At 41.4% G+C, this 23,681-nt stretch overlaps 1 protein-coding gene and 1 long non-coding RNA gene across 2 annotated transcripts in view; one reads left to right on the top strand and one right to left on the bottom strand.

The window, feature by feature from the left end:
- KY (kyphoscoliosis peptidase) overlaps window positions 1-17,529 on the bottom strand; it is a 108,630-nt gene extending 91,101 nt beyond the window's left edge. Inside the window, exons 1-3 of the mRNA XM_007493905.2 lie at window positions 17,086-17,529; window positions 9,247-9,309; window positions 902-964 (exon numbers count right to left, since the gene is read on the bottom strand). Of these exons, the coding sequence (XP_007493967.1) occupies window positions 902-964; window positions 9,247-9,309; window positions 17,086-17,209 (250 nt within the window). The 5' untranslated portion in view covers window positions 17,210-17,529. The remainder of the gene's footprint in view (window positions 1-901; window positions 965-9,246; window positions 9,310-17,085) is intronic.
- The window catches only part of LOC103093508 (uncharacterized), a 44,198-nt gene that overhangs the window by 5,080 nt on the left and 15,437 nt on the right, over window positions 1-23,681 (top strand). The window lies entirely within an intron of this gene.

Below are 23,681 nucleotides of genomic sequence, written 5' to 3' on the forward strand. Positions count from 1 at the left end.
GATTCTAAACAATCACCCTAGTATACATGGCCATCCAATGCAGCTGAGGAAGTCTCCAGGTGTAACGACTTTTCATGCCAATGGACCCAGGCTTCCAAAGCCAAGAGAGTGGGACTGTCTCTGTGCATCGACTTTTCCACTTTAATCTTCATGCACAAGTGTCTGTGTGCACAAAAAACGCACAAAGACAATCGTCATCCTCCATTACCGAGAGACTACTACCAGTGCACACATCAATAATATAGCAATAGGTCTTGATCAAAGACACAAGTAAAACCCAGTGGAATTAAATTTAAAATTTCAATTAAAAAATAAATAAATAAATAAAATGGGAAAAAAGAAAGCTCCATCACCAGATTGGCTTCAAGGAGGGTTTTCCATCCCTATACTTTCACATGGACCAACTGTTGTTATGATTCATCTTCCATTTTCAAAAAGGACCAATGACATCACAGATGCCATGACTTGCACATGAATGAATTTAAGTGAGGCAGAGCACCAAGTTATTAGCCTTACTCTTTCTTACAGAATCGCCAAGTTCAGCAGCAAGACAAGTCAAGATGATGGGCTATGGCCCAGGATGCAATGGATGAGCATGGTGTCTTCAATTATTAAGTTACAGAAGGGTTGTGATCCACATTGACATCCTCAGGCTTAATTAAGGTCACTGATTCTTGAAGTAGACTCTAGCTATATTTTATCCCCTTTAGACTATAAACTCCATGGGGTTAGAGCTGTGTCTTTATATCTCCCCCTACTGCTTAGCACAGTCTGCACACTCCAGTCCTTTGTTGAACCGAATAATCTCTGAGGCAGAGAGCTCATGTTTGTCTCTTCACTCCCAAATCGAGACATAGGATACTGCTAGGGGAAAACCAGCATGGACCAGCTAACCACATACCTTGGTTGTCATAGGACGTGATGACTTGTGTCTGCTGCTGGTGCTGTGTCTGGGCCACGTTTCCTATTTAAGTAAGAGAGAAAGTACTGCAGTGACCATTGGGACAGGAGTGGAATTTCCCTCAAGGCAGAGTAAGGAGATGTGTGTGCCTTCAGAAAAGGCAGGTTATCCAAAGGCTGCCAACGTCCCCCCTCCTCCCCTCCTTCTCCCTCCCACTCCAGAGTCCAGCTCAGCAGGGGGACCTTTCATCAGTGTCCCGAAACAGATTGAATTTCCTTCATTACCAGAGAGCTGATCCACAGCTTAGAAGGAGTGGCACAGAGTCAAGTGGCCCTTTGTGCCCGCTGGTGAAGGAGGCCCCTTGTCCCTTGTAAATCACTGCCCCAGAGAACCATTCCCCACCCCCAATCCCAACCCTACCCCATTATTGGTGCCAGAGCTTTGATTATATTACATTCAAAAAATGAGGTTCCTTTTTCAAAGTTGCACACTCTAATTTATAACCTTTAAAGGAACTGAAAATTGCAGCATCTCATAGGGGCAACTTATAAGATTGTGTATAACATGATGCTACAATTTCTATCCACTTACCTGTATACACTTTAGGTAATTCTTTTCTGTCCCATCCTAGCTCCCCTTATTTCTCCCTCTTTCTCCAAATTGATAGGCTATAAAAGGGGAGCAGAGAACCTACCATTTTACTAATTCTGCTATTGAACTCTGCCATTAATGCTTTCGAACAAATCACTTGCCTTCCTTGGATCCTAGATTTACAGAATCACTGAAATTTAGAGTTAGAAAGGACTGCAATAGGCATTTTATCCAATCCATCCATGAAAGGAAATCCACAGAAATAAATATGTAAAATGATGAGGTTGGACTAGATGATTTCTCTGGTTCTTTCCATCTCTGGTATTCTTTGATTCAGATTCTCTTCTTTTCTGATTTTGTTGACTGGGTAAAGGAGTTGGGGGCAAATGGGGAGTCCGGGTTCTTATAACACAGTAGTTATGGCACTGCACCCATCATACTTCCATTCTACTTTCATTTTTGACCATCTACCTCTCTGTATTACTCTTCTCCATCATGCTTACTGCTCTAACTCCTAGATGAAGAAAAGATCCTTTAATAGTGGAAAATGGTGATATCAGGTAGATAATAACAAGTGCTCACATTTATGTAATATTTCACAATAAATCTGTGAGGTTGTTTGTGTAAATAATAGCATGTCCATTTTATACAGGAGAAAATGGAGGTTGAGAGGAGTGAATAAGGTGACTCATTAGCATGTCTTTTGACTCCAAGGTCAATGTTCATTCCTCTTCCTCACCTCCAATACAACACATAAAGATGCTTGTCTAAAACCCATTTTGTCAGTGTCATCCCAAACCTGTAGACTGCAGGACTGAGGTGTCTACTTTCAGCTTTTTGTTGAATTTCTTTCATTTCTGAATTCTGATTTCTTTTTGTCCTTGGACTGATTTGGGTAGCTTCTGTATGGTCCCTAACTTTTCTTTCCAACTCTACCACAGTGGGAAATCTAAGCTTATTACTTTTTTTCCTTTGTTAAAGGTCATAGGATCACAGAATATAGGGTTGTAAGGGATTTTAGCTAGTCTAACTTCCTCATTTTAGAGAAATTGAGTCCCAGAAAGAGGGAAGGAAGCAGAGCTGGAAGGAAGACGAACACTAGAGCCACTCCCCTCCCCCTCTCTACAGTCAGCTGAGGACATTCCTCACTTCACCTGCTTCTCTGCCCAACAGCCAATGGGAATACTTCCCCTGTCTGGGCTAAGGGGGCAACAGGGAGCATCAGGCACTTAGTCTCTGGAGGGATGGGATCCGGCACTCCATCTCTAAAAGGTTAGCCATACTGTTCTATATTATTTCTGGGAGGAGCTCAGCTATTCAACTCTGAATTTCCTGTGATCATGCTTCTTCACTGTGGCCATTTTCTACTTCTCCCTCAATCAGGACAGTGTTCCTCTTCCAGCCACTTTTTCCACCTCTTGTTTTGAGAACTATCATCAAATTAATCTGGAATTGGCTTGTCAATTGACTGCCTCATTGTCCCCCTCTCCATCACTGTGAATTTCTCAGATCAAACCACCTTTCCTCGGCCATAGTACTCCATGTGTTGTTTTTCTCTCTTAGAATGTAAAATCTTTGAGGGCAGAGACTGTCTTGCTTTCATATTTTATTCTCAGAGTTGGTGGTGTTTGGTGCATACTAAGCATGTAATAAATGCTTTTCCCCCCTTCCTTTTTTTTCTCTTTTCATTTCTCAAGGGTACCCAGATAGTAAGTAACAGAGCTAGTATTAAAATCAATGCCCTCTAACTCCAAATCTCTTTCTCTTTCTTTTATACACACACACACACACATAAATTTTAAACCCTTATATCCTCTGTTCTTTGTGAGAAAGTGAATGCTCGCTCTCTCTCTCTCTCTCTCTCTCTCTCTCTCTCTCTCTCACTCTCTCTCTCTCTCAAACATTACCTTCCATATTAAAATCAATGGTAAGTATTGGTGCCAAGGCAGAAGACCAGAAAGGGCTAGGCAATGGGGGTTAAGTGACTTGCCCAGGGTCACACAACTAGGAAGTATCTGAGGCTGTCTCCTGGACTGGTTCTTTATCCACTGAGCAACCTAATTGGCTCCTCTCTTCCTTTTTAAAAAATAAACATTTTTAACAATATTTTATTTAGTCATTTCAAAACATTATTCATTGGAGACAAAGATCATTTTCTTTTCCTCCCCCCATAGCTAAAAAATAAATATTTTAAATATTTTTCCTCTTTATATAACATATTTTCTTTTGTATCCCCTTTCCTTCCCTCTCCCAAAGAGCCATCCCATAAAAAAGAATATTTTTTAAAGGAGGAAGAAGAGAAAAAAATGAGTAAAATCAGTAAAGATACTGAAAAATTTGACAGTATATGAAATATTCTCCACCATGGGCCCCCCTCCCCCCATCTCCCATTCCTCTCTAGCTCTGCAAAGGAATGTGGGGAAATAACTGTTTCTTTTCTTTGGAGTCAAGCTTACACTTTGTCCTTCTGCAACATTCATTTTTGCATGTTTCATGGTTATTCTTGTTCTCATTTTACTATATCAAGCTGGTCCCGTAGGCCAAAGATTTAGCATCCTCTAGCAGCATCTCCTCATTATTTCCTCTCATTTAGGGACAAAGCCAAGCCTAGAGCAGGGGAATGGCCTCAAAGCAGCCTCCTGTGGGCATGGAGCAGCCTCTTTCCAGTTGCCCCCATATTCTCTTCCCCCAATTCTCTTTAAGTGTGAATGTTGTCCCTGAGTCTCCTGCCAACTCAATAAAACACAGTGTGCTCAGTGGGAATCCCTGGTCCCCAAACTCTGAGGCCTGAAGACAGGAAGGCTGAGTTTCTGCATAGGACAGCTGGCTGCATCTCCTGGGGGGTGAGGAAACCAGATCTTGGGGAAGGGAATCCTCCAGGAGGAGGATTGGCTGGCACTGATGGGTCGTTTTTATTTATAGATATGACTGTACAGTTGATTTCCATATGCAACAACAGAGCTGTACAGTGCTGCTAGGTAGAGTTCATGAAGAGACTAAGGAAACAGCGAATAGAAACACAGGGGAACACAGAGCCAGGAAAGTGGGCACTGCTCCATCCTGAGCACAGCCGGTCGGGTGACAGTGTTGCCAGGCTGGTTTTCTCAACAATTTGGTATATCTGCTCTGCCTTTAGAAGTGACATGGGGCACAAAGTGAAGTCATAACAAACAGAGAAAAAAAGAAAAAGAATGACTAGAACCCATATCCAATTATGTGCCAGCAAAACTTAAAATTTAAAAGGAATAGAGAATTATCTACAAAAACAGAAATGATCTAGATGAACATAAAAATAAAGATCTTGAATGATACAATTTCAAAAAAAGCAATTGAAATAGCTAGAAAGAAACTACTGAGAAGGGGAAAACACTCTATTCCAGAGGGATTTACAGGAGAATTTCATTACACTTAAAAAACAAACAAACTTATTTTACATTTTAGAGTCAATACTACGTATTGGTTCCAAGGCAGAAGAGCAGTAAGGGCTAGGTAATGAGGGTCAAGTGACTTGTCCAGGGTCAAATAGCTAGCAAGTCTTTGAAGCTAGATTTGGAGCTAGGTCTGGCTCTTAATCCCACTGAGCCACACAGCTGCCCCCTACCCCACCCCATTACACTTTTAAAGAACAATTAATGACTTAATTAAATACACAAATTGTTCTCAAAGAGTTAGGGGAAAAATAAAAACCACTTTGCTCAACACCTTTTATTAGACAAATATAATCCTAAAGACTAAACCAGGAGAGCATGAAGCAAAAAAATAGAAATTATGGGCTAATATCATTAACAAATATCAATTCAAAATTTTAAAAATAAAATTCTGACTTAAAAAACGATATATGATGATAGCTGGTTTACCTCCCCCCTACCACCCCATTTTGGCCATTCCAGTAAGCATGCTATTTTTGGATATTCCTCAACACACCTTAAAGGATGATTTTCATTTATCACGGTGGTTCTCTCATATTGTCTGTGGACCCCTGGCATCCTCAAAAGCCTTTGCCCAACATCGTCAAGGTCAAAACTATTTTTATAATAATACTAAAACATTGCTTGTCCATTAAAATATTCCCCCCTTCTATCTACATAGCTGTGTGAGGCCAGACTTTCTTCACAGATTTCAACTAAAACAATATATCACAACAGCTTGAGTACAGAAGAAGAGATGAGAATTCAGCTGTCTTTTATTAAACCAGATATGAAAGAGATTAGTAAAAATATGTAAAACCATGCCACTCTTCTTGCCACTTTTTTTTTTGGTTTGGAACAACGGTCTTTTTCATATGATGTTAATAGGCAATGGATTTATTGTTGTTTTAAAAGAATAAAATATTAAAAATGTATCAACTTTAATTTCCAATGCAGTAAATATTAACAGATACAACCCCTACAAACAAAAGCTTTCTGGGGCCCTCAATAATTTTTAATAGTGCCAAGAGATTTGAGAACATTGACCTTGAGGGAGTGTGTGAAATTTCATAAAAATTAATTCGGTTAAATGAGTACACGGCAAAGAAACAAGAAACCTGAATTAGAATCCCAGATTGGTGGTTTGTCAAGCTTGTTATTGTGGTGAAGTACCAATCCTTCTGGGTCTTGGTTTCCTTAAACATAAAATAGGAAGAGTACGCCTTAAACTATCTGCCTCAAAGGGTTGGTGCAATGAAAGCATTATGGGTTATACAAATGGGAACTACTGTTTCTAAAACTCACTTCAATTCTCCCTGCCTTGATTTCCCCATTTATCTAAGGCAACCTTCTGGAGTTGTTGTGAAGATAAAAATGAGCCATGACACCCTAAAGGCTTCAAAAAATTCATTCTGGAAATAGTGGCTTGTGTATTATAGGCACTCAGTAAATGAGTGCCAAATCAAGTGAAAAAGAAAAGGAATGAGAGATGAGTCCATATTTCCAAATAAGCACATCAGCAGAAGAGATGAGTTTACCACACCCCCAGCTCACCATCTCCTCTGGGAATACATGGAGTAGAAGCAAAAGTCAGCAGTTTTCACTAGCTTCTAGCCATGACTTGGCTGAAAAGCCATTAGATTAACCTGAGAGAACTCAGGCAGAGGCTCATAGATTTAGAGTTGGAAGGAATCGAAAGGTCACGGAGACCAACCCTTTCATTTTCTAGATGAGGAAACTGGAGTCCAAAGGAATAACTTGCCCAAGGTCGCCCAGGTGAGAAGGAGATGGCTGGGGATCCCAACCCAGGTTTGACTCAAAATCTAGCATTCTTTCCACCAGACCTCTTGGCAATAAATAGATAAGGAATTGGAAAATGTTCCATCAGGGACTGGCCTGATGATGGCACTGGCTTTCACTGCTTCGGGATCTGTGCTGGGTTTCTGTTAGATGGAAAGACTTGGGAATGTTGAAGGAGCCAATAAATCTTTCTGCAGCTAACAGCACTTTGGAACCTGTCTCAAAAGGCATCCTGTGAGTGATAACGGAGAAGCTAGCAGACCAGCATGGAAGAGAATCTTTGGCTCTCTCAAAAATTGCTGCTACTGACTGAAAGAGGAAAGAGCGTCTGAATCAATGGGCCAGTCTCGGTTCTTTGCTTAAAACTGGAGCCCAAAGCAACATTAGAGATTATTTAGTGCACCCCCTTCACTTTAGGGATGAGGGAAATGAGGGAAAAATTGCTTGTCTGAGATCATCCATGTCTGAAGGAGCAAAGTCAGGATTCCAACTCATGTCTTCAAATTCCTACTCTGGGATTCTTTGGGGGGGGGGTGTACATGTTGTGAATGGAGGCTATAGAGAATATGGAAGAGAAATCTGGTCCAGCGATATCATCAGCTTAGAGAGCTCCTAGTGAAGAAATCCTCTCTACCAATTTAAATTAGCAACTGTTCTAGACTTGGAGACACTGGGTGACTTGCCCAGGGTCACACAGCTAGGATGTATAGGAGACAGGATTTGATTCCAGGTTGTGATAACTCCAAGGGCAGCTGGACTTCTCTTCCCACTACATCTAGGGGAACTTGGTTCTGATTAAAAAAAAACCAAACACCTTACTTTCTGCTTTAGTATCAATTCTAAGACAGAGGGCAGAAAGGGCAAGGCAATAGATGTTCAGTGACTTGCCCAGGGTCACACAGCTAGGAAATGTCTGAGGACAGATTTGAATCCAGGTCCTCCCAACTCCAGATGTGCTACCTAGCTGCCCTGTTCTGTTCTGTCCCAATTTTTTTTTCTTGCACACAGTCTAATTTCTTTAAAGATCAGCTTGATTTCTTTCAGAGTTTGATTCTACGGTCCAAGACTGCTCTACTTGGAGTGTCAGCTGGATGGTTTGCAACCTCTGTTAGAATCATTAAGAGGGTTCCTGAAATGACTGGACTGAGGATGATGATAATCGTTATCATCTTACAGTAATAATTCACGTTTATATAGGCCTTTAAGGTTTGCTAAGTACATTGCGCCCTTTGCTGTCCTTGCCTTTGGGTCCCTGGTTCATCAGGGCTACAGTACCTACCTTACAAGTATAATCACATTAAAAAAAATAATAGTTACCATTTAGCTAGCACCTTAAGTTTTACAAAGCACTTTGCATAGGTTATCTCATTATAACATTAGAGGGGCTATTATTAGCTCTGTTTTTTACAGATGAGAACATTGAGGCTGAGAGAGAAAAGCTGTGACTTGCCCAGAATCATACAGCTGGTTAAGTGTCTGAGGCAGGATTTAAACTCAGTTCTTTTGATTCCTAGTCACTTAGTATTCTAACTGTAATGCCTCCTAGCAACCTAGTAAAACACAATATATGTTTTATGAATACTTTTCTTTCTTCCTCCCCCATGCTATCGCTTCTCATTCTTTCCCCCCATCCCAATTAGAATACTTCCTTGTAACAAATGGCTAAGCAAACCAAAATCAGCACATTGGCTTAAGTCGAAAAATTTGTGCCTTATTTTGTACCTCTAATCCATCATCTCTCTTCCAAGGTCATGGGTTCGTAGAGACAAATTTTTAAAGTTGGAAAGGACCTTAAAAAAGCTGAAGTCTTTAAAATATAACACACACACACACACACACACACACACACACACACACACACATGGGCTGTTAGTGACTGTTACCAAAGCAGCCCGGAATCTGCCCCATAGCAGTGGGTTTTACAGATCTCATCCTTGGAGAGAGAGCACCCTTGGTCTAGAACAGAAGGAAGTAGTGGGTTGCATCTGGACTGAATCATAGAACAGAAAGCTTTAGAATCTTTCCCAGGCTAACAATTTATCATGTGCTTTGCTCTTAGGTCATCATTGGAATCACAGAATTCTTGGCCTGTCTCTCTAGGTAACTTGGTTCAAAACCTAAACATAATCAGGTTTCAGAAATCAGAAAATCCTTCCAGGCACCCCAATACAGTTGGCCTGCCTTCTTTAACTTCAAAGAGCTGAAAAGGACCTCAGAGATCCTTTAGTCCAGTCTCTGGGCGCTCCACGCTGTAAGAGGAGCAATGTCACCATGACCTTGTGACACAGATAGAACAACATTTGGGGCTGATAGATATTTCAGAACCAGTCTGCGAGCCTGGTTTAGCTTCGATTGCTCTCATTTCTTTTCAGGAAGACTGAATTATCAGAGATTTAAAAGAAAGCAAGAAAATTAAAAAGGTGAGTGAGGTTGGGGCTTCAGTTTCCTCATCTATAAAATAAAGTGTGGACTGAGATGATCTATTGCTCAGGTTCTTTCCAGCTCTGACATTCCATCACCTCCCATGACCTCCTCCCAGATATTTACCGTGAAGATCCTTTCCTTCAAATTTGTGCCGTCTTCGGTTTCCATTTCCGATTCCCTGGAAGCCTGTGAAACAATGAATTGGTATGAGACATGCCAATTAAGACAGAGTTAGGCATTTGCTTTAGTGATTTTAAAAACTTTGAATAAATAATATGTAACATTATAATAAGATAATTCATGATATAATAATATTAATTTTTGCTCTCTTTGTGGTTGCAAAGAACTGGAAACTGAAGGGATGACCATCATTTAGGAAATGGCTAAACAATTGTGTTATATCAATTACGTTGTAAGAAAAGATGTGCAGGTTAATTTTGGAAAAACATAGAAAGATCTACATGAAATTATGAAAAGTGAAATGAACAGAACCTAGAGAACATTATATAGAGTAAGAGAAATATTATTTGAAGAATGACTTGTACATATCTATCTACCTTCAGAGAAAGAACTGAAAAATAGAATCAAGTAAGACATAGTTTTTTATGTATATATACGTATTATTTTGTCCAGTAATGCCTTCTCTAAAGTGGGAAGGGGAGAGAGGGAGGCTCTTAATTACATATTTTAATGTAACAAAACAGACAAATAAATGAATTTAAATTAAAAAATAAAATCTTTAAATAAAATTTATTTTGAACTTAACTTTAAACTATTACAAATCCCAGTAACCAATTACATTTACAGCTAAGTTTATAAAATATTTTAAATCCATAGGTATTTTTAAAATGTATCTGTTCTATTTGCCAGCCCTATTCCTTTCCACTTTTCTTATCTGTCCATTGATACCTACATTTATCTATATATTTTCCTGTCTGTTATCATATCAGATATCTATGCTGATTTGGTTTTAGCATTTTATATTAAACTTTTCAAGAAATTTTTCTCTCATTCATTTAATAATTATTTATTAAGTTCCCATTATATGGTAGGCAATCCACAAAGCACTGGAGATACAAAAAGAACCAAAAGATAGTTCTATGCCCTTAAGAAGCTTCTGATCTAATGAGAGAGAAACATGTAAATAAATATATTCAAAGCAAACTATGTACAGGACAAATATGGGATAATTTAATGAGAGAATGAACTATAACTAAAGGTTGGGGAAGGCATCCTGTAGAAGGAAGAATTTTATTTGGGGCTTAAAGAAAGAGATCAGTAATCAGAGTAGTGGAAGGAGAGAATTCCAAGAATGGGAAACAACCCCTAAGATCATAGATCTAAAATTAAAAGGGACTTGGAGGCCACCTAGTCTTACCCACAGATGAAGTCTTACCCTTACAGATGAAGAATCTGAGGTCTGTGGAAGTTTAGTGATTTTTCCAAGGTGTCATAGGAAATAAGTATCTGAGATGGGGTTTGAACCCAGCTTCTTTGACTCTCTGACAGTCATCCTTCCATGCCAAGACCCTTCTCCTACTCATGAGTTTCTCCAGGATCTTGATCCTCTGTGCCTGCTTCTTCTCCTACTTCCTTTTTCTGATTCCTTTTATGTTAACTTCTCATGAGAATGCTACCTTGAGGAGGGTAGAGACTGCCTATCTTTTTGCTTGTATTAATATCCCCAGTGGTGAACACCATGCATAACAAGTGCCTGTTAACCACCTACTTTTCCCACTGAACAACTTCTTTATCTAGAGTAGTCAACCTCAAAATAAAAAAAATTCTTCTGAGCAGGATTCCTGCATAGTGATTCAAAATTAAGAGCTATAGATCACATGGTTGACACCTCTGCTATCGGGCACTATCCCCCAAATGGAATAATATCATGGTGGCTAAGGATAATTTTATAACAAATAGGTAAAGTGGAGGCATGAGGTTTCCTGGAGTCATTGGGTTTTTCTTCCCTACAAAACATGGCTGCTTACCTCTTAAGGTAGACCTGTGAACCATATTGCTTTTTGTGAAAAATTCCTTTATTTGATCAACAGTTCTTTCTTTCCCTTATTACTGGAAGCATTTTAATTAAATGAAATATCGTGTGACAGAAAGGAGACTTTGGATTTTAAAATTTGTGGGGGCCTCTGGATCCTGATCCTTTAGGCAAGTTTGAAAAGAAAGAACAAGGGCTCTGGAGCTAGATGTTGTGTAGTCCCTTTTTTCAGTCATGTCCAACTCTTTGTGATTTCATTTGTTTGTTTGTTTGTTTTTTGGCAGAGTTACTAGAGTGGTTTGACATTTCCTTCTCCAGTTCATTTAACAGATGAGGAAACTAATGCAAATGGAGTTAAGGGACTTACCAAGGGTCACCCAGCTAGTAAGTATCTGAATCCAAATTTGAATTAAGTAAAATGAATCTTCCTGATTTCATACCCTGCCCTCTACCCATTGAGCCACTTAGTTGGATGAGGGGGGCTTAAATTTCACCCCTGACAGTCAAGTATTATGTGTAGTACATATTATGTATAGTATATGTATAGTATAAGTATAATAGCTAAGTATTATGGATAGAGAGCTGGTCTAGAAACAAAGACTAGAATTTACATCCTATCTCCTATATATATACTGGCTGTGTGACCCTGGGCAAGTCATTAACCTCTAAGTGTTCTCAGCATCTTGGACAATAAAATTGAAAAGGAGACATCAGTCTGTATTGGTAGAGTCTGTATCTGGGGACTTCCTGTACTGAGGAAGTGACAGCTTCATGTCTTAACTCTAGATAAGATGATGTGTGAGGTGCCTTATGTTGATTCCCATCTGATCCAGAGTTAACTTGAAAGGGACCCTTATACAGACTTTTATCAGTGCCTAAGACACCAGGTCTTTCCTCCATAATATCCTATTAGGGACAGCATTTCAAGCACCCAAAAATATCCTTCAAATGTCAAGTATCTTCAGAGTATGCTTGTTCTTCTTCCTGTTCAGTCATGTCTCTGAGGATACAGTCACCATATATTTACTTAGCCAGATGCCTGATCTGATCTCCTTTCTTTTCTGGTATCTGAAAGGGAAGAAATCATCTCTTCCCTCATCATCACAAGAACCTTGAGAGTCAGAGATGAAATCAAGGGGTACTTCCCATTATGTCTCACGAACTTCCACTTGACTCTTTCCCACTTCCTGTGATTCAAAGTACAGGACTACTTATGCAAAAGATTCCTATCTGCTGCTACACTCTCCACTCCTTCACTACCACTCACCACTGCCCTATCTCTCCTGACCCCTCTGGAAACTGTTCTATTATTAACAAATTTCCTTTCGTATGAAATTTCTTCTTCCCATACACTTTCCATCTTCTACTCATGGAAACATGGCTTTCCTAGAAGACGTTGGCTGCCCTTCTCCAATATTAGGTTCCCTACCTCTCAAGCCTCCTGGCAGTAGAGAGACAAAAGGAGTCATCACATTCCCTTTCTGCTCCTTCCAGACTTTTCCTGTGCTAACATCATGCGATTACCTTGTTCCTGTAATTGTTCCCAGGCCTTCCTGTCATCTTCCTTCTCTTTCAGTAGCTAGCTTCTCAAGCCCTTCTCTTATTCTTAGAAATTTCATTATACACACCGAGTTCCCCTCAAAACAGCCTAATCGCTTGAAGTTCATTGACCTTTTTAACTCCCATGACCTAGACCTTTGCTCCCTGAATGATGGTCATCTCACACCCATACTACTACTGAATTCAATCTCCTTGATTCCAGACTCTGCCGTTCTTCTCTCTGATGACAACTTTCAATATTTCCATCTCTCCTGCTGCTGTCTACTAAGCCTTTTCATTGCTCATTCTACAATTATCCCCCCTTCTCTGCTCTCTCAGGTCCTCTGACCTTCTTTCTTCCTTTGGTGTCTTGAGCCTATTGTTAACTAGTTCCCCTATATACACTCTGTTCTCTACTTTAGAATTTCCTCTTTCCTTGTTCTATCACCACTCAAACTTTGCAGAACCCAACCCTGTCACCCCTGCCATTTGCCTCATCTCCTGCTGAACACCATTGAAGGAAGTCAAGCCAACAAAGTCCACTACAAATTTTTATCTAATCTGCACCATGCCCTACTGATACAGGACAACTCCTTCTCAGGCTAGCTAACCTGTGTATATGTGGAGTGTTATTGACGGGGTGGAAGAGCTGCTGCTAGTACAAGAATGTGCTATTTAACCTAGCCTTTGCCTTGGTTGGGTAAATGTATAGTGTGTGTGTGTGTGTGTGTGTGTGTGTGTGTGTGTGTGTGTGTAATGTGACAAAGAAGTCAGCCCTAAAAGAAAAGTCAAATTACAGAAGAGAGGGGAAAAGTTACACTTATGATTAAATCATTTGGAAGATGCTAGAAGGGACATGATCTGGGAATGTCATAGAGGAAAACGGCAAGAGCTTAGCCTAATAGACTGAATAATCCTATTTGGGATCTAGTTGCCTTCATTCTCTCCATATCATGTCTTAACCTGATCACTGATTCTGAACCTTTTTTTTAAACCCTTTCCTTCCATCTTAGAATCAATACTGTGTATTGGTTCCAAGGCAGAGAGTGGTAAGGGCTAGGCAACGGGGGTTAAGTGACTTGCTCAGGGTCACACAGCTAGGAAATGTCTGAGGCCAGATTTGAACCTAGGACCTCCCATCTTTAGGTCTGGCTCTCAATCCTCTGAGCCACCCAGCTGACCTCTCTGATCCTTTTTAAAAACCTAAACCATTAGTATCTCTATTAAATAGAAGTCATCTTTCCCCCAAATTTCTTTCATTTGGATAGAGAAAATGACTTAGTGTTCTCTATGATGGAGTCCAGTAGGAGAGGAGGAGAGACTTCCTTATTCTGGTTGCCTGTTGGGAGGATACAGAACAAAAAGAAGGGATTTTCCAACAATGGTGCCTCTTCCTCTACAAGAGATTCATGGCATGGTTGGTTGTTGTCCTTCATAGCTGAAGAGCATCAGAATGACATCACTATGTTGGAGTCAATGTACAGTGTACCCTAGTGTGGTTGATCAGAAAAATATAAGTGCAAAAGGTTCTACCACAGATCAGGCACATATAGGCCATAAAAACACTTGGATGGAGATGTCGCTAACTTTTCACATCTCTCCTTTCTTCTGAATGTTTCTTTTTTTCTTCAAAAGAAACAAAAGAAATAAAAGGAAAGGAGATTTTCTTCTTCTTTTCTGAGCTTTCTATATTAGTTTAGGCCCCTTAATTGCTTCTCCTAACGTGTCAGGTATATTTGGTGTTTTCTCTCCATGGAGGATTGGGCTGTCTGCACAGAACTACCAGCTCAATCATTTTGACTGAGCTGACCCACCTTTTAATTAAATGATGAGCCTGACCAATTCCCCTCCCATTCCCATATACACACTGGACTGAGTAGTTGTTCAAAATGCCAATTGCTACTTATTTCGGATGTGGTGAAGGGAGGCATTTCAATGAAAAATAATTCCTGTTTCTCTTTTAAATCACAAAATGATTTTAGAATCCTCCAATAAAACATCTGAAGAGAGAATTTTTTTAAAAAGTTGAAGCAGAAAGAAGATTCTTGGGCTTCTGTCTGTGCTAGGATTTCTCCAAGGTCATATTCAGGTGCATGAATTGTAATGTTAGGAGAAACACAAGTGGATTTATGAAAAGTCTATTTGGTCTCTTTTCAGGCAGTTGCAAAGTTAAACCACTGTTACTTATTGTGATGGTAGTCTTTTGGAGGCTTTTCTTCATTCTTTCTAATCTAACCTAATTTCATTAGGGCCAAATCTCCCAAGACAGAACTATAGAGCAGCAGAGATATAAAGTACCAGGGGATAAATGAGGTGATGTGGGGCAGAATTCACCAAAGACCACTCAAACCCTGGTCTGTCCTCTTGGGTTCTGGACTGCTACTTGGAGAACTGTGTTAGGAAATTTTGTAGCACATCTCAATAAAAGAATTGAGAGACAGAATGGACAAAGTATAATGTCTTCATCAGGATCCTATTACCTTTGCTAATTGCCCAATTATTTTAACCCAAAGCTTCCAAGTTCTCTCTCTAGTTTAGTGCTGTCCCTCCCACCTAGAGAATTGCCTTTGGCCCCTATGTCCCTTCTGAGTCCAGGACACCTGTTGGTATTCCCAGAACTCCCGAATCTATTTATTTTCTTTGCCTGTGTTCAGTGTCTAAGCTAGCTCCCAGGAGTCTTTCAGAGCCTCTCCAGCTGTAATTGACAGGGACAAAGGCATCTTCAGCACCATGACTTCAGGTGGGCAGGTAGGAGGTGGAAATTAAATGGGTTCCAGAGCTCTGGGGACAGAATCAGAGCCAGAGGCAGAAAGGAATGGCAGAAAATATAAACAGCTTTAGTGTAGGAGGCTGAAAGGAAGTTACACAATGCATTTCACAGAACTTCCATTAGGTCTTGTTCTCAAGGAATGAAAGCTTGGTCAGGTTGGTACCCACTTATCACTAATGCAGTGGCTAAGTAGTGTCTCTTGTTGACAAAATAGACATGTTTAAGAATGGGATCATCCATCATCATTGTCATCGTCAGTTCAATTCAAGTGAATAACAAGCATTAATTACTAGGCTCCTACTAGGTGCCATACACTGTGCTAAGGACTGGAGATATGAAGGTTCATTATCAATGAATATATATCTATATATTTGTATATGTGTATACATATTACACATGCATTCATTAATATAGTATTTCAGGCATTCTAACAATCCAAAGAAGCAATCCATAATATTTTTTAAAAATAGCTTTGTAAGTCCTAAGTCTTTGTTTGCCCCCCATTTCCACCCCAGCAAGGAGACCTTCAAGATGGAAAGCAAATTAGGTCATCATATTCGGAAATCAGGAGTCCTGTATTCTAATCCTAGCTTGGCCACTGACCATTTGTGACCACTTTCCTTCTCTGGGTCTCTGTTTTCTCACTTGTATAATGAAGATGTTTATCTAAATATTCCCTAGAGTTCCCTCACAGGTCAGTATTTTATGATTTTATTACTGTACTGATATAATAACATGTAGCACCTTCCTTCCAGAGATCAAAGGAGTTTCTCATCTATCATTTTCTAACTCCTAGAAATATCCCCTCTGATGGAAAAATGGGAAATTAATTTCCAGGGAAACCAAGACACTGGGAAGGTCATCCCCTCAGGCCACAAAGTCAATCTTTGGCAAGCTTGTATTATTGGAGCCTAAATTTCTGCCCAGGGTGGAAAGTTGGGCCCAGAGCTACACAAAGCTGCTTTCTGGGTTCTCATGAACTTTGCCCGACAGGGGAACCAGGCAAATCTGAATCCAGGCTGCCTTTAACCGTCAGCATCTTTCAACCTGCTGTTCTGATCAGCAGGACTGAGAGAGGGGATTTGGGCGAGATTTTGGTGCCGTCTTGTTGACAGAGGTTATGTACAGAGATGAGGACAGGGAAATGAATTCATCCAAGTGCCCCTCCAGGGGCTGCGGCAGCTCAGGGTCCCCATTTCCCTTCCCCAACTAGCTTCCTTAGCCGGGACACAGTTCAAACAGAGACAGAATAACGTCCTTCCCCATTGATTTCCCATCCGGGAGTGGCGTCTGGTTGAAGCACCGGTCCTATATTGGGCTCTACATTTGCAGTCCCAGGGGCGCCTGGGCTTGCAGAAATCTATCAAGACAGAGGTGGGAAACGAAGTAATGATTTTAGGAGGCCGCCTAATCCAGGAGCGGGGAGCGGCTGCTACTATGTAGCGGTAGCAAGGAGCAGAACCTGTTCAGGACTTCTGCCCGAGCCCCGTTACCCCTCAGCTGCTGTGCTCTCCGTCCCGTGCAATCGCCCCGAGTTCTGCAGGCGCGGACACCCTCCCTGGGACTGGGCACCCTGGAGAGACCGAACCTAAGGACAGCTTCCCCGCCCCTTTCCGGACTCGGAGATGGCAATGCCGGTCTGTTGTTTGTTTGTTTTTACCTCGGCACTGCAGCGAAGTGGCCGGATCCGTCGGTCTGTCTCTCTGCACAGTCCGTCTCTTCTCGGAGTGAACTATAAGGAGCATATCTATGGTTATTTCACAGTTTTCCTTTTTCAACTCCATGGCACCTGTTAGCTGTGCGCATTGGCCCGCACTGCCCGCCCCACACGCAGCTGCAGCAGCGGCGGACGCCGGCTGTCGTGCCCGATGCGGCGTCTTGCGGCGAATGACACTGTTTATTTTCCTCCCTTTGAGCTGAGAGCTCCCCCTCACTCAAAACGAACTCACAAACAGCATTTCGCTGACTCTGCCAAACACGCCATTAGTGCCCAGGAGAGATCTACCCTAATGAAGAGGTTATAAGTCACCTTTGAAAGGAAATCCCGGCGCGGATCCGTTACCCACGGTGGAGGAAGGAGAGCACTTGGAAAGAAGAGTTCTGGTTTCACACGGGCCTCTCCCTCACCGCCCCCCCCCCCTCGCCTCACCCCCGCCCTCTTTCCTCCTTCCCCCATGTTCTCTTTGCCTTCCTGCCCTTTTCATTTTGACCACTTGCCTTCTGTATTAATACTTTTCTCAGAACTAGTTTAGTCTTGGCTCGGTTCTCTTTGGAAGCTTCGAAGCTTCCTTATAGCACAGAAAAGGCGGATTTTCCTTCCTCCTGCTCCCAGGGCCAGTCCCATGTGAAAAGCTGATAATTTAAGCACAAAAAAAAGTTTGTTTAATTAAAAAAGAAAAAGCAGAAACCGAATAGCAATAGTCTGAATAGCTGGGAAAAATGAACAATAATTATTTCTCTCTTGCACCCTCAATATATCCCAGGAGGTCTCCCATGCATCCAGCTATACACGCACATTTATTTACACATATCCACATACATGTTTACATACATGTATACACTGATCTCTCGTGTCTCTATTTGAATACACATGTATGTGGATACACATTAATACAAGAGAGGGGCTACATACACATATTTATGAAGGCTACTGGAGAAGAGGGGTAAACCAAGTGGTTTGCAAAGATAGGGAGAAGGAGAGGGATTGAGAGAGTGAGAGATCTCTCAGTCTTGGGCGATTGATCTTCACACTAGTCAGAATAGGTAACAGGATCTCCTGGGTGTTTAACTGACAGCCCACAGTAATGTAGAGTGAGTCTGGAAAATCCTTGCTCCCTTAAAAGCCTGCTCTCCCCTTCATCCCTCTTACCCATCCCCCTCTCCATCTTCTCTCCTAACTCTCACCCTCTCCTGCCTTTCAAATAGGCTAGCCAAGAGCCAGAGAGGGAGAAGTATGATTTAGCAATTAAGAGGGACCCTGTTTAGCTGGCCACTGAGATTTGGAGAAGGCTTGAGCTGAGAAATCCTTTCTAATTTTATCTCCAGTTCCTAGCCTGTTGCAGAGCTGGTAGCAGCAAGACATTTGGCTGGTGGTCTCTGGGGGAATGTTAACACCTGTGGGTGACAGGCCCTGGCAGTGCCATTCTCTGATTCCACATGCTTAGAAAACTCATTTGTCATGCATAGGACGCATGCCATCTTAGCCTGGGGTCTGCATCTTTGTTTGCGATCACAGGGGCAATAATAAGTCTAGCCCCTCAAGAGGCATTTGCTTTCTCTCTCTCAGGCTTGTCAGCTCACCCTCATTTGGAGACTGAAGATTCCTCCCTTGACTCTCACAACTCCCAGAAAAATCTTGTGAATTGTTAAGCTCCCAGACTGACCTTCGACAGCATGGGGTCCAGAGTAAGCCGTGGGAGGCTTTATTTGGAAAGCAGAGGAAAAGTTGGGAGCAGGAAAAGGACTGCCATATTCCCTCTACTATGGATAGAAGTTTGGTGCTGTGTTGCAATGGTAAAGGGAACTTCTGAGGGAGGAAACTCCTTCTAGAAATATAGGTTGACAACTTCTCTGAAGCTTGGTCTTAGAGAATTGCCTTGAGCACTGAAGTTAAATGACTTGCCCAAGGTCACACATCAGTATGTGACAGAATAAGACTGCAACTAGGTCTTTTAGACTTGGAGGCAACTTTTCCACTCACTAGACCATGCTGCTTCTCCTCCATTCCCAACAATGATAATAACAATACTAAAAGCAGAATGAGAATTTATTATAAAGATTAGTTTATATCTCTATATTTTTATTGAATTTCCAAAAGTAATCATTTTATCTGTTCATGTGATGATGTTCATAAAGCATAAAAGGATCCCCCAGGGCAGGGATCTTTCCCAGGACCATTACCTGAACTCCATCAAACTCAGAAAAGAATGAAATAATAATAATCTGACATTCACTCACCTCCCCCTCCTCTGCCCACTCCCTCTACTTCTCCCCCACATACCTGGTACAGACCAATGGTGGTTCCTTGCTGACTCCTATAGGATTGACGTAGAGCTGTGGGATCCTACCTGCTCCCCTGACCTCAGTTCTCTTTAGGATTCACCTTCTATAATGCTACCCAGGTCCTGGGACACTACTCTTTGGAATATTTGAGGTATTGTCTATGTGTTGGGCTAGGGGTTGGGAGGGCAGCTAGGTGGCACAGAGTGCCAGGTCTAAAGTCAGGATACCTGAGTATAAATCTGGCCTCAGACACTTAATCCTGGGCAAGCCACTTCACCCTGTTTGCCTCAGTTTCCTCACGTGTAAAATGAGCTGGAGAAGGAAATGGCAAGCCACGGCAGTATCTTTGCTAGGAAAATCCTAAATGGGGTCACCAAGAATCATACATGACCAAAAAGAAGAATATCTTGTCCTTTGGCAGCTATGTATTTGTCACTAAATTGTGAAAAGGGAAAATGGAATATGTTATCCCTCCAAGCTATATTTGCTCATTCAGTAGACAATTCTTGAATTCTTACCTTGTACAAGGAGCCGTGCTAGGCAATATGGAAGATACAAAATAAAATAAGCACCCTTCCTGGATCTTGCAGTTTAGTAGACATATCCATACACGGTTACCAGACCTCCAGAATCAAATATAAACTCCTCTTCAGTCTGGCATTAACTCTTCACAACATGACTCTGTCCTGTCTTTCTAGCTTTATTACCTGTTACTACCCCGCACACTTTCTCTTCCAGCTAGACTAGCTTACTTGCTGTTCCTCTCATATAGCCCGCCATTTCCCAGAGCCAGCCTTTTCTCCTAACGGATTCACATGCCTAAGATGGTCTGTCTACTCACCTCTAACTTTTGCAATTTTTGAGAATGAGCTAAAGCATTTTAATTTTATTTCTAATGAAAGGGTGAAATAAGGGCCAGCCCCTACTACTTAGGCTAATGGATCACCTGAGCTCAGGAGCTCAGAGCTTCAGTGGGCTAAGTCAATGGACTAAGTCAATGGACACGCTGAGTCTGCCATTAATATGGTTAAGTCTGGGGTGGGGGTGGGAGGCAGGACCACCATGTAGCTTGAGGAAGAGCTCGGTCAGAAAAGGTGGAGGTCAGGGTAGGACTGTGCCTGTTAGGGGACCCCAGCTTTCTAGCCTGGGTGAGAAAAGGAGAAGCAATCTAAAAGCAAAGAAAAAAATTATAATAAGGTATGTTTGAAGTGCTATGTAAGTTTAGATGTGGAGAATCATAGCTGGAAAAGATCCTGGAAAGTTTCTTGGAGGAGGTGGCATTTGAGCTGGACCCTGAAGGAGAGAATGGACAATTTCAACAGCATAGTTAAATGTCAATACAAAGGAATGATTGATGCAGGACTTTCAGGAATGAGGTTGGATGGGTAAGAGGAACTCTAGGCTTAGAGTTAGAAGATCTATAGTCTATTCTTGGCTTGGACACTGCAGGCATTCTGTGTGCCCTTGAACTGATCCCTTCTCTTCCCTAGGAGTCAGTACCTTCTTTTGTTAGGGGACTTTCAAGGTCTCTCTCTGCTCTAGCAGTCTAGCATTCTTTTATTCTATAAATTCAGAACCAACTTTACTTCTGGATAAGAAGAGGCGAGTGCTCTGAGTCCTGTGCTTCTACAGAAGCGTATATTCAGAGCTAGAAAAGATTGTGTAGCTCTGAATATATGTTGTTCCACTGTGTTTGACTTTGATGTTTGATGCATTTGTGGCACAATCTGGAGTGATTTGCCATTTCCTGTTCCAGTTCATTTTACAAATGAGGACACTGAGGCCAACAGGTGACTTGCCCAGAGTCACATAGCTAGTAAGTGTCTGAGACTGTATTTGAACTCAGAAAGATGAATCTTCCTGAATCTAAGCCTGGTACTCTAAAAGAAAGGACCTTAGAGGCTATTCAATCCAACTCCTTCACTTCATAATGACTTATCCAAGGGGTGGCAGAAATGGGATTTGAACCTTTATTTTCTGGCTCAAAATCCACTGTGCTTTCCATCGTATAATGTTTATGGAAAGCTGTAATTTCAAGGAAATCTTACATGATCATGATGGAAGAGACTCCACAAACCATTTAGCTTGAACCATCTGATTTTATAGATGGGAAAACTGAGATCCAGAGAAGTAAAATGGATTGTCAAAAATTTCACAGGTAACAAAGTGAGGATTTAAACCTGGATATTCTGACCCCAAATCCATTGCTCTTTTTCATTGTGCCAAGCAGTTGTGTAGTAATCTCTTATTAGTCAGAGTGATAAGGTGATGCAGTAGATAGAGTGGTAGGCCAGAAGTCAGGAATCATCATCTTCCAGAGTTCAAATCTGGCCCCAGACACTTACTAGCTGAGTGACCCTGGGCAAGTCATTTTTTGTTTGTCTTAGTTTCCTCATCTGTAAAATGAGCTGGAGAAAGGAAATGGCAAAACACTCTAGTATCTCTGCCAAGAAAACCCTGAATAGGGTCATGAAGAGTTGGGCAGGACTAAAAAAGAACTAAGCAACAACAATAACTCTTATTAGCCTGGAGGCAGTTCTGACATGGTGATGTGAATAGTCAGTGTTATGTTCTGTGCTGTAGAGAAATATACAGCATGAATACAACCCCCCAAGTGTGCGTTCAGTTCTGCTCTGACCCAATTCCAAATGAGCATAAACTGGCTTGATAAAACAGACTTAGAAGGTCAAGGTCTCCTCCACAGTCAACAGGGAGTCGAGGACTCTGGATTGGAAACAGCACAATCACAGCTCACTCTATTTTTTGTTATTCCTTTTTCCTCTTCATACAGATTTCTGACAGTGAAAAGCACAGTACAGCCATTCCTATGCAATCTTTTACAATGAGAGCCAAATTCCCAAAGGCTGGCCCTGGAGGAATGAGAGGATGACATAGAGTGGATAGAGAAGAAAGAAAAAAGTGATAAAATGAAAACTCATAGGAGATGGCAACCTACAGAGAGAAAGAGGGAGGGAGGGAGAAAAGACTGAGAAAAAGTGATGAAAGAGAGTCTCTTGGCATGACCTGTTTCTCCTGATTACCTCGCTGAAAAATAATCATTTAAGGCAAACGTCTACAATGGGGAAAGCAAATTCTTTGCTAATATCAGAAAGAATCTGGCAGGTTCTCCATCCTCCTTATGTCCTGATTTTGACTGGTTCTAAGCCTTTCTCTGTTGAGCCTCTCCAAATAAGAGAGGTAATCAAAACATCATATCTCTGCCCTAAATCTTGTGCATCTATCTCCAAATCATGATGTAGTTCAGAAGTAGTGGTTATGGTCAGGAAGTCTGGGGGTAGAAAGCTTCCCCATACCATAATACACATGGCCAGTCTCCCTTTTTATCCAAAGATAGCTCTACTCAAACCCCCAGACCTTACACTATCATTGGGAGGGAGAAGACGGTGATAAGAGAGCTAGATGAAAATATTTAGAAGTTGGAAAGAGGGAGAGGGAGGACAGAGAAAGGATAAAAAACTCTGGACCATCATGGAATGGGGATTGAATTGAGAAGACTTTTGAATGCTAATTTACCTGTTTCCTTTGTTCTTACTCATAAAACTGGGGAATTCTGAAATTAACTCAAGACTAGGTGCACAGTTGTTCACCAGTCTATCAGATCCACACAAGGAATAGCATTGAAACAGTAAACCATCTGATCATGAGAGAAATGAATAGTAAAACATCAGAAAATCTCAGCCGTGTTCTCTAATGCATGGCTTCATTCCACCTTCTTCCTAGAGTAGTTGCCCACAACTCACCTATCTGCTAGGGAAAGAGTAGGCAGTCTGAGCAGCCCGATAGTCCTCCTAGATATCAGAGCTTGCCTTGACCCCAATGGAGGGTCAAGTTTCTTTATAGCCAATCATCTATTTTCAGGTTGATATCATTTCCAGAAGAGCTTCTTCCTGGATGGCTTTACCCTTAGACACTATTTGCAGTTCTCAGTCAGGGTTGCAATTTTCTAACTTTTGCACAGCCAGAACATGTCATCCCCTTGTTTTATGTTGAATCCAATAACAAAAACAAAACAAAACTCTGTTATTGACACTATTCAGTCTCAAAAGCCACCCCCCCCTTCAGTGGTCACAAACCCAGTTTCATTTTCTCCATTTTGTTGCTTTCTCCCTTCAGTCCCCTCAAAGCAAACAGTGTGTTCCGTGGGCAAACATGCTTCACAGGAATTGAATTTCCTATCTTTCTAATGAATGTTTGTACTCTGGGCACAGTCATTCTGGGAACTGTGATCCTCCA

Source organism: Monodelphis domestica, chromosome 4, assembly GCF_027887165.1.
Source record: "Monodelphis domestica isolate mMonDom1 chromosome 4, mMonDom1.pri, whole genome shotgun sequence".
Classification (NCBI taxonomy): Eukaryota; Metazoa; Chordata; class Mammalia; order Didelphimorphia; family Didelphidae; genus Monodelphis; species Monodelphis domestica.